The sequence below is a fragment of the Sphaerodactylus townsendi genome, linkage group LG01 (assembly GCF_021028975.2).
Source record: "Sphaerodactylus townsendi isolate TG3544 linkage group LG01, MPM_Stown_v2.3, whole genome shotgun sequence".
Taxonomy (NCBI): domain Eukaryota; kingdom Metazoa; phylum Chordata; class Lepidosauria; order Squamata; family Sphaerodactylidae; genus Sphaerodactylus; species Sphaerodactylus townsendi.
The window spans coordinates 76,514,498-76,526,525 of record NC_059425.1 but is presented as its reverse complement, the minus strand read 5'-3'; the positions used below and the strand labels follow the sequence as shown (position 1 = coordinate 76,526,525).

The following is a 12,028-nucleotide window of genomic DNA, read 5'->3' as shown; positions in this document are numbered from 1 at the left end:
GAAATTCTAACAGTTATTTTATATTATAATCCCTATTAACTAAATGACCAGTTCCACCACACTCTCCTTACTTTTATTTATCTAACCTCTGTGGTGGCACAGAGGCTACAGGGTTCAGACCAGGACTGGGAAGACCTAGTTGGCCATGAAGTTCACAGAGCGACTTGGGGCAGCTGCACATACTCAGCTTAGTTGATAGGGTTGTTATGAAGATAAAATGCAGGAGGAAAGAACAATTTATGATAACCTGAGTTCCTTGAAGGAAGGTTGGAATAAATATGCATCAATTTATCCTATTATGCCACAACAGGTATTTTACACAGATCTGTATAGAAAAAAATTCTGGCGAGTAAACTTGGCTCAGTTATTCATTTTCCACTTTGAGTCACTTGTAACTTGACAAATTAAAGAAGGGATAAAAATTTCCTATGTGTTATGTTTGCTTTAAGCATTTTTTCCTTTTAATTTTTCAATAAGTTGCACTGTTTTTGGAAAATTAAATATTTTTTGCCCACCAAATTTCCCTCGTAACTTCATCAAGCTCAGGGTTTTTGATGCATGGGTTTCTTTAGTCTAGCATAATTCCTAAAAAAATTCTAAGGTGTCTAAAGACAGCACAAAGACTCACAGAACAATTGGATTTTTCAGGGGAATTATATTATTATTTTACTTATTTTCATGTACGGTCTGTCTTTCTTACTGGGACACAAGGCAGATTACCAGTATGATAGAAATGTACAGGCAATCAGTAAGCCAATTACACAAATGATTAACGTTCGAATGATAACATTTCAATTTTAACAACTACGAGTCCTACTAAACCAATTCTATCAGCAAGTGGATTACAAAACATTTTGATATCCAAGTAAAATAGCAAAGTCTCCTAGTATAACAACATAATGCAGTAGGTCTGGGATAGAAGAACTGAAAGGGAAAGAAGTATTATCCATAATAAAGATCACCTCACAAGCTGATCAATTACATCCCAGCTCTTTGACAATCAGAAAGGCCCCCAAGTACTAACATGGAGACCAACTATAAAGCTACTGGCATTTATTGGTTTTACTGGAATTTAACTGGAATTTTTTTCACTTTTATTGTAGGCTTCCTTGAGCCATGAGGAAAGGTGGGGTAAATAAGTTTTAATAAAAATTTAATAAACAGCTAACATGCTTAAAACACTTTCACTGCCATCCCACCTTTCATTACACTTTATTCTCGTTTTAATCACTACATCCTGCCACCTTTGCTATAACTGTGCTACCTTCTCGTTTATTATTCCTGTCTTCAACTTTACGTACGATGTATTTCACAGATAAACCCATTGGCACAATCCTGTGCTATACATAAGTAAAAGTGGGGAGGGTTCCACTTCCACTTAAAAGCAAACACTGCAGAACTGTCCTGCTTTGATTCCAAAAGGAGCCTCTGAGCACCTGCAAACAGAGATAAGAAACTGCCCTTCTGAGAAATTTTTTTGGGACCAGTGCTCTTTAACCCATTCATAAATGACCTGGAAGTAGGGGTGGGTAGTGTGGTGGCCAAGTCTGCAGATGATACCAAATTATGTAGGGTGGTGAGAACCACAAAGGATTGCGAAGAGCTCCAAGCGGACCTTGATAAATTAGGTGAGTGGGCTAAGAAGTGGCAAATGCAGTTCAATGTAGCAAAATGTAAAGTGATGCACATAGGGGCAAAACATCCAAACTTCACGTACATGCTACAGGGGTCAGTGCTATCAGTCACAGACCAGGAAAGGGATTTGGGTGTCTTAGTTCCATGGGAATGTCAACTCAATGCATGGCAGCTGTGAAGAAGGCAAACTCTATGCTGGGGATAATTAGGAAAGGAATTGATAATAAAACTGCAAAGATTCCCATGCCCTTATATAAAGCAGTGGTACGATCGCACTTGGAGTGGGGATATGATTGAAGTCTATAAAATTATGCATGGGGTAGAAAATGTTGACAAGAGAGACATTTTTCTCTCTTTCTCACAATACTAAAACCAGAGGGCATACATTGAGAATGCTGGGGGGAAGAATTAGGACTGATAAAAGGAAACACTTCTTCACGCAACGTGTGATTGGTGTTTAGAATATGCTGCCACAGGAGGTGGTGATGGCCACTAACCTGGATAGCTTTAAAAAGGACTTGGACAGATTTATGGAGGAGAAGTCAATCTATGGCTACCAATCTTGATCCTCCTTGATCTGAGATTGCAAATGCCTTAGCAGACCAGGTGCTCGGGAGCAGTAGCAGCAGAAAGCCATTGCTTTCACATCCTGCATGTGAGCTCCCAGAGGCATCTGGTGGGCCACTGCGAGTAGCAGAGTGCTGGACTAGATGGACTCTGGTTTGTTCCAGCAGGGTCTTTCTTATGTTCTTAAATTATAAGCATTGATGCGTTTAGGGTTACCCTTGTTTTGAACTAGCACCATGCAGAGGACGATCAACCACAAACGTCATTGAAATGTGCTGGAAGCTAGCAATGAAGAAGCAAAAGAGTTTTGATTTATACCCCACCTTTCTCTCCTGTAAGGAGACTCAAGGTGGCTTACAAGCTCCTTTCCCTTCCTCTCCCCACAACAGACACCTTGTGAGGTAGGTGGGGCTGAGATAGTTCTGAAAGAACTGTGACTAGCCCAAGATCACCCAGCAGGAATGTAGGAGTGTGGAAACACATCTGGTTCCAGATAAGCCTTCGCTACTCAGGTGGAGGAATGGGGAACCAAACCTGGTTCTCCAGATTAGAATCCACCTGCTCTTAACCATTACACCATGCTGGCTCTCTAGGGTAGATGATACTTTTGGGAGATACTTACTGCCTGAGCAACTGGCGTCCCTGTTTCCATATCAGCTGGCTATTTGGCTGTGAATGGACTTCAGTTTCATTCCCTTCATCTACAAAATGGAAACAAAATAAAAATTAAAAATCAGCAACCAGAAGACTCAATTTTGTCCATTTTATGACTGAGAAGCAATTTAGCATTCTGAAGTGCTAAAATCAAATTATGCTAGAGATATGCTAGAAATATGCTAGAGAAGCTGTAGACCAGGAGAAAGTAGTAGAACTACGAATGAATCCTAATAACATTTTTACTGATGAATAGCAGCATGGGGGAGAGAGAAAATTAAGATCAGGGGTACAGCTTCAGGGGGTACTGCTTCTTTTCCCCTTGCCTTTTTTTCAGCTATAAATAAGCGGCATAAAACCAACTCCCCTGGCGATTGTGTACCCAGGTTAAAAGGCTCGTGGAAGCTAAGTTTGGCTCTGACCCTGGAATGCCCCCAGGTCTGCTGGAGTATCATCCTACACTGGCAAGGCAGGGAAATGGGGCCACTTCCAGAGTTGGGCGCCATGGAGTCACACGGCTCCTGGTCATCTGCATATCTTCCCCTTCTGCTGGCGCATTTGCCATTGGCACCAGCGAGGTGGGCACCTGCGTCATCACAAGGTTGCACCAGCTTCAAAGATCCCCCCCCCATCTGAATTGGGTGGTAACAGATTCCATGATTCCAGATTTATCTCTGATTATTTTATAAAGTAAGTGAATCATATTGAGACATAGTGGCTCAATTTTCTTTTTGCATGATCTCAGCCGACACTGAAAAGTAGTCCACCTACCTATTCAACAACCATTCAATACTATAACTGTATAAAAATATGTATAAAAATAGTAGGCCACTTCAGATTAAGCACTGGGACCAAGACTTAGAGATTGGGTGACACAGAACATGCATCTATACGCTCCTTGTCTCTTGCAGCACATGATTTCCCATTCATATTTTGGATTCCATTCAGTATTCAGGTTCAACACCTGCGACTAGTTAAAATAAACACTGACAGTTAAGGATTGGTTTAAATCAGGGGTTGAAGCCAAGATATCAGTTGCCCAGGCTTAATTTTTTGTGTTGTTGTTCATACCTTTGCGCAATACAATCCCTTCTTCTTTCCACACAAAATTAATTCTTACCAGAATCATAGTTGGGAGGCTTCATGTCCCCCTGATTTAATTCTGTGCCATATTTTAACTTGTGGTATTTAGCTCTGAAAAAGAGAGAAAAATCCATCAGTGTGCTTGCTTATTACTGGTCTCTCACATAAAGGACCATGGCAAGGGGAAAAAATGTGTTCCCATTCTTTTCCAATACAATTTTGTTCATTTCTTTCCATATACCCCCTGCAAATATCCTTTCTACATGACTGTTCTTCAAACATAAAACATAGCCTAAGCCATTTCACTGTTACTTGAACATGCTTGGCTTCTATTCTGCCACTGTTGAAAATGCATATATCTCACCAGGCCTATTCCTACAAAAAGGATCAGTTTGATTGCCAAACCTGTAATCTAAAGACCTGAAGAATCCAATCCAGCTGTGCATAGTTACCCTGCCAAAACATCCATAGAAAAATGAGGAGTTGCTGCCAAAGCAAGAGACATAAACAAGTAATTCTGCCAGAAACAGCACTGAGCGATCATGCCTCAAAGAAAAGGCTAAATTCTTGCACTCGTCTGAAGCAATTCAAAAGGCCTACATACAAATCAGTTTCATGTTTTAAAAATATGATACTTAGACTCATATTGCATGAACTTTACACAGAACATGCATGAACTTTACACAGCGAGTGTCTATTAAGTGACTTTTTATCACACACAGAAACCCCTGAGGTTAGTTTTGAAATGTATAAACAAAGGTGCTGCAGCTTGATTCATGCAGAACACCTAATTTGTGCATATATTCCTATTCAGTCCTTTAGTGTCTCTTATTTAAAATAAAATAGAAATGGCATTGTACGAAGTCACATACACTAATAGTTCTATTATATTTGATAGTATTTATGCTTTATTTTATTTAGATATTTATACCCTATTTCCTCCCAATAGAGACCCAAAACAGCTTGACACTACAGAGGAAAGTTGAATGTATGTTTACAACATTTATACACATATGGGGATGGGGGAATGGGGTGATAAGAGAAAACTGGCCACTGTCAAGATACTAAGAGCTTAATGTACCCTGAAGATCTGGGTCAGAAAGAAATTTTCCAGTCATTAAGTCTTCCACATACTTCCTTGCACAGCCTCAAACTGTCAGATCTATTATTCACTAGAACTCCTATAACATAGCATTTCTTTAAACGTATCTAGAAGAGAAGCAGTTGGGACTTTGCATAACCACAGAATAAAAGGAGAATACAGCTGAGAAGCTAGATGAACTCTTTATATCTATGTTCATTGTGGAAAGGATGCAGTATGCACCCAAGCCACAGGCACTGCTTTCAAGAAAGAAGTCTGAAGAGCTGAGTCCTGAGGTGAGAGATTAAGTTCTAATCTAGATTTACTGAGGAAACTTACATCCATTAAGTCTCCAGGTGCACACTCAAGGATTTTAGATAACTCAAATGTGAGACTGTTCATCTATTAACAATTATATGTAACTTGCCACTAAATTTAGCCAGTAAGTCAGAAGTTAGAAAGAGTAGCAAATGTTTCACTGATTTTTAAAACACAGGTCAGTTAGTATGGTGTCTGTCCTAAGCTAATAATTAGAAACTAATCAAAGATACAATTATTAGGAACAACATCTGTTGAAGGAAAATCAGTATGAGTTCTGCAAAGGGACGCCCTAAATCACCAACCATTGGGAATTATTTGAGAAAGTAAACAACAGGTAGATAAGATGGTGACCTGGTAGATGGACTCTGAAAAGGTTTTTCACAAGGTACCTCACCAAAGACTCCTAGGTTAAGCTTAGTAGTCATGAGATAAGAGGACTAGGTCCCTTCGTGGATTAAAAACTGGTTAAATGACAGGAATCAGAGATTAGGAAAAACACAGAGTCTTTTCAATGGAGAAAAATAAGCGGTGGAGTTCCATAAGGATCAGTATTGTCGCATTTAATTTTCTCATAAACCATTTAATTTTCTCATAAACGATCTAGCACTGGGGGATGAGCAGTGTAATGGCCATGTTTGCAGATGACACAAAATTATTTAGGATGGTGAAAACCAAGGCTGACTGTGAAGAGCTCCAGGAGGATCTCCACAAATTGAATCAATGGGCAACAATGTCACAAACAAAGCCCAATGTAGACAAGTATAAGGTGATACATACTGGAACAAAAATCCAAGCTTTAAGTATAAGTTAATGGAGTCTGAACTATAAGGCTGAGAAGAAACCATTATTTTCTGCAACTTAAGTAACATATTCTACACGTTAATTAAAGAAATACTTCTCTAATAAAGTTTTAAAATTATGGTATACTCCTCTTGTGAAATCCATCCAATGCCACCTCCTCCTTTTATTTAAATTGTCGTTTTTAAAGATTACACTCTAGTTGTGTGCATTTCTGTTTCTCCCAGGGTTTCCAAGGCTTTATAATTTTTTTTCAAACCAGATCTGATGACAGGTTTTGGAAAAGGTTCCAGGGAAGGTTAGATGATCACCATGCAGGTGAGAAAGTTCAGATCTTCCTGTCCACATGGCAGTCATCCCTCCCCACCTACCCCCACCCCTGCCATCAGGGGAGTGTTTTGAATTAGCAATTGAATGTTGCTATAACATTACAGTAATCTCCAATCAGGTTCTTTACATTTCCTAGCATTAATTACAAAAGTATCTGGCTTCTTTCATTGCGGTGATATAAGGCACATCTGTACAACAGCGGGAGCTAGAGGCTTACTTTTTAAATGAAAGCTGGGAACACAGAGAACCTAATACACAGATTATTAAACTTTGTATCAATATAATTATATTCAACTGCCATTTTTAAAAGCCCTGAAAACACCATAGTGGCCAAGGGAGGAGAAATGGCAAGGAAACCGGCCATGTGGAAGTCAAACTGCTGCTGTCCTATATCAGCACAAAGGGGAGACTGTCTTGCTGCTGAGTGAACATGCTTCATATTGAAGTGAACTTAGCATGACTAATTTAAATACCATTTAGTTCATATGGGATTTAAATAACTACTAACATTAGCTGAATTGGAGACATGATGATGAAGCCCTCAGCTTGGGTACATCCATATTTCCATCCACACCCATGCTCTTAACTGGCCAAGAGGTCTAAATTTAAAATCACACTACTGTAAACACATAGCTCCAGGAGAAAAGTGTCTGATTTTTTATTTTTCGTATTTCCAATATGATATTTCATCCTAGCAAACTTGCTCTTTGGGGCATTGCTTGTGGGCTGTGGGATAATTAATGTAATTATAATTTATTTAAGCCTTATGTGCTCTCTCAACTGAACATGGTTCAGTTACTAACCATGACATGAGCAGATCAGACAGCAAGACAGTCCATATTTATTCCAATACACAGTGGACATTAGTCAATGCCATTTTATCAAGCAGTGAATCAGTCAGATTTTTAAGTGGCTTTTAGCCCCTCCAAAATTGCACAGATCATTTTACTACAATACTTTCACTAAGTAATAATCAGGAAAGTTATGTAAAACCATCAATATCATCTTCAAAACATACTATTCATTTTTCTCTCATTTGTTATCAGTGGTTTATCAGAAGTTTTTAAAAACAATCTGAAAGAGCTTATTTCTACCTCACATCAGGAAAGAGCTTAAGGTAAATCTTCAGAATAGTCAAAGGGCAAAATTCATAGAATCCTAGAATCACAGGGTTAGAAGAGAGCACAAGGGTCATCCAGTCCAACCCCCCTGCCACGAATCAAAGCACTTCCAATAGACAGACATCCAGCCTTTGCTTAAAACCCTCCAAAGAAGGAGACTCCACCACTCTCCAAGACAGAATATCCCAGTGTTGAACAGCCCTTACCGTCAGTTCTTTTTTACGTTTAGGTGGAATCTCTTTTCCTGTACTTTGAATCCATTACTCCATATCCTAGTCTCTGGAGGAGCAGAAAACAAGCTTGCTCCCTCTTCAACAAGACATCCCTTCAAATATTTAGACATGGCTATCATGTCATCCCTTAACCTTCTTTTCTCCAGACTAAATGGACCCAGCTCCATGAGTCTCTCCTCATAGGACATGGATTCCAGACCTTTTACCATTTTGGTCACCCTCCTCTGGACACACTCTAACTTGTCGTTCTTGAATTGTGGTGCTCAGAACTGGAATACTGTGGTAGTCCAGATGAGATCCAACCAATGTAAAATAGAGTGGTACGATTACTTCTTTTGACCTAGACACTATACTCCTATTGATGCAGATCAGAATCGCATTCTAAGCTGTCATATCACATATCTCGATGGTAGACTCATGTTAAGCTTGTGGTCTACTAAGACTCCCAGATCCTTTTCACACAAACTGTTGTCAAGGCAGGTGTCCCCCAACAGAAGTCTTTATAGGCATTAATATCTATACTACAAAGTATGGCTTTTTTGTACAGCTACAGCTACAAATTATGGTATTACTTTCTCTTGGGAGGGGGAATGTGGAGAGAATATGGATTTGAGGGCATGTTGCTCTTCTAAATTTGTTAAGCAATTTCTGTGATCACAATTCAAAACATAAGTAAGCACTGATTTCAAGCACAATACCTTTCTTGTTTAAGAGCATATTCCAACATTTTTATTCTTCGCACTAGATCCTTCTTCAAATTCTCTTGCCCTTTTCTTTCCCCTTGAAGAAAGGCAATTTGGGCCTGAAAAAACATTAACAGAGATTTTTTTAAACAACAACAACAACCCTAGTTAAATGTCAACCATTCTGATTTTAAAAAAAAATGTTTACAATACTACCCAAGTTATTCAGGCAAGGAAATCCCAAAAAGTAAACTGTGATCCAGCATTTGCAATTAAAGTATTCTGAATCTGTTCTTCTGAAATAACCCTCTACAAATAAAATTAAATAGAAATTGAAACAACCTCTGATTCACGAAATTCATGCTGGAATAAATTATATTAGTCTTTAAGATGTACTTTAATTTACCAGTGTGGTGTAGTGGTTAAGAGCAGGTGGATTCTAATCTGGAGAACTAGGTTTGATTCCTCACTCCTCCACCTGAGTGGCAGAGACTTATCTGGTGAACCAGATGTGTTTTCATACTCCTACATTCCTGCTGGGTGGCCTTGGGCTAGTCACAGTTCTTCAAAACACTCTCAACCCCACCTACCTCACAAGGTGTCTGTTGTGGGGAGAGGAAGGGAAAGGAGCTTGTAAGCCACCTTGAGTTTCCTTACAGGAAAGGTGGGGTACAAATCCAAATTCTTCTGCTGCTGCAATCAACTAACACTGTTAACTGCTCTGGATTTACAATCTACTAATAGTATTTATAACAGTTACAAATCAATAAGGACCAACTACCACAGATTGTGCATAAACGTACTGTTGGTAATATGGGAATAAGCTATGTCTTCCCAGATGAAATTACAGTGTGACCAGAAACACTGAAAATTAACAGGTGTGATGAGCACATGCTTCTATGTTCATGGTATTGTGTCCAATGCTCCAAGAACCAACACGGGGTACTGGTTTCAGTGTCGGATCTGGGAGATCCAAACTCAAATTCCTTATTAGCCATGAAGCTCACTGGTTGGATCACAGCTTCTCTTAGCATAACCTCTCTAAGAGAGATGGTTTGAGAGGAAAACAGAGGCAGGGAGAACAATGAACACCAGCCTGATGGGGGTGATGGGGGTGGAGTAGGTCTGACCGAAGAAATGAGTCACCTCATGTCTGGGTGGATCTGCACTCTCCCGAAGAAGCAAATTAATAGCCTAAGCATGCTATTTCTCCAGGCTTCCTATTGGAGAAACACTTAACATTAGTGACCAGAGGTACCTTTTACGAGCCTTAGCTGGTGAGCCAGCTGCAGCCCATTCTAGGCAGAAAAAATCTTGCTACTGTGGTACATGCCCTAGTACCGTGGTGGCGAACCTATGGCACTCCAGATGTTCGTGGACTACAATTCCCATCAGCCCCTGACAGCATGGCCAATTGACCATGCTGTCAGGGGCTGATGGGAATTGTAGTCCATGAACATCTGGAGTGCCATAGGTTCACCACCACTGCCCTAGTAACATCAAGATTAGATTATTAAGAACATAAGAAAGAGCCTGCTGGTTTAGACCAGAGTCCTTCTAGTCCAGCACTCTATTACTCGCAGTGGCCCATGAGATGCCTCTGGGAGCTCACATGCAACATGTGAAAGCAATGGCCTTCTACTGCTGCTGCTGCTCCCAAGCACCTGGTCTGCTAAGGCATTTGCAATCTCAGCTCAAGGAGGATCAAGATTGGTAGCCATAGATCGACTTCTCCTCCATAAATCTGTCCAAGCCCTTTTTAAAGCTATCCAGGTTAGTGGCCATCACCACCATCACCAATATGGCAGCATATTTCAAACACCAATCACACGTTGCTTTTATTTTATGTTTCCTTTTATTAGTCCTAATTCTTCCCCCCAGCATTTTCAATGTATGCCCCCTAGTTTTAATATTGTGAGAAAGAGAGAAAAATTTATCTCTGTCGACATTTTCTACCCCATGCATAATTTTATAGACTTCAATCATATCCCCCCTCAGACGTCTCCTCTTCAAACTAAAGAATCCCAAACATTGCAGCCTCTCCTCACAAGGAAGGTGCTCCAATCCCTCAATCATCCTTGTTGCCCTTCTCTGCTCTTTTTCTATCTCTTCGATATCCTTTTTGAGATGTGGTGACCAGAACTGAACACAGTACTCCAAGTGCAGTCGCACCACTGACAATCTTTGCAGTGTTATTATCAATTCCTTTCCTAATTATTCCCAGCATAGAGTTTGCCTTCTTCATAGCTGCCATGCATTGAGTTGACATTCCCATGGAACTATCAACTTAGTGGCAGTTCAGTCCAAATCTCCAGATGATCTCTCCCAATTATTGCAGTGAGTTCAATACGAGGCTGTCCTTGAAGACTGTTGGAAGCTACAGTTTGCACAGAAAGTTATGGCCAGAATGTTGACTGGAGTGGGTCACTGAGACCATATAATTCCAGCCTTGTTCCATCTAGCCTGGCTTCAAATTTGCTTCCAGGCTCAATTTAAGGTGCTGGTATTGACCTTCAAAGGTCTATATGGCCTGGGACTAACATACCTTAAGGACTACCTTCTCCCATATGCACCTACCTGATCATTCGAATAATCTTCAGAGGTCCTGCTTCTATTGCCCCCACCATGTAAGGCTAGACTTGTGGCAACCCGAGAAAGGGCTTCCTTGGTCATGCCACCAAAACTTCGGAATTCCGTTCCCAAGGGGATTCATTTTTCTTCCTCTCTCTCCCCCTTTAGCCAATGGGAAATTATCTTTTGCTTCATTTAGCATATTCATAATAATGGTTAATGGCCCTCTCTATGGTTCTGGGGCTTTATGTTTGTTTCTGAGGTTTTATTATTTAAAAATAATGGTTGAATTATTTTTAATTGCTCAAATGTTTTCATTTTCACTGCTTGGGGACATTAATCAGGTGGAAAGGCAGACTTTTAAAAATAAATACAAATGTGATAAAAAGTGAAGGCTTTGATGAATGGTAACATACACCTGGTGATACAGAAACAGCACTCACTTTCCTTTACTTGAAAACTCCCCTAATGCAGGACTTTAATCAGACAATACACAACATTCAAGAGTATGTAATGTTAACTTAAGTGTTATCTGTTTGCATGTTAGAGATCTAAACTAAAAATCTGACTGCAAAATATTTAGCAATATTTTAATACCAGGGATGCAAATCATACTTTTGAATGCACCATGACTGACAGACCCATGGGGTTGTTCTGCAGACACTCCTACAATAGTTTATGTGATTCATTCTTTACATACACACCCTAAAAAATATCACCAACAGGTTCTGCAGAACCTTCTTCATTAAAAGGTCAGCATTCCAATTTAATTGTCACAATTTCTTCCTGAAGATGGGGAGGAGATGAACTTGAGATAATGATATGTTTTTTCAGTATGGGTGGAGCACATTCTCTACACTTCTTCAAGTTTAACTTTATTCAACACTAAACCAATATGAAATCCATGTCAATATACCCTCCCAGTTTTAATATAGAAAGACATATTAGCAT

The 12,028-nt window shown here is 39.7% G+C and overlaps 1 protein-coding gene across 3 annotated transcripts in view; it reads right to left on the bottom strand.

Moving 5' to 3' along the window:
* Nucleotides 1-12,028, bottom strand: part of STRN (striatin) — a 64,631-nt gene that overhangs the window by 40,157 nt on the left and 12,446 nt on the right. For all 3 annotated transcript variants that reach the window (XM_048484430.1, XM_048484440.1, XM_048484447.1), the window contains exons 2-4: nucleotides 8,522-8,625; nucleotides 3,977-4,050; nucleotides 2,825-2,903 (exon numbers count right to left, since the gene is read on the bottom strand). In XM_048484430.1, coding sequence (XP_048340387.1) covers nucleotides 2,825-2,903; nucleotides 3,977-4,050; nucleotides 8,522-8,625 — 257 coding nt within the window. The remainder of the gene's footprint in view (nucleotides 1-2,824; nucleotides 2,904-3,976; nucleotides 4,051-8,521; nucleotides 8,626-12,028) is intronic.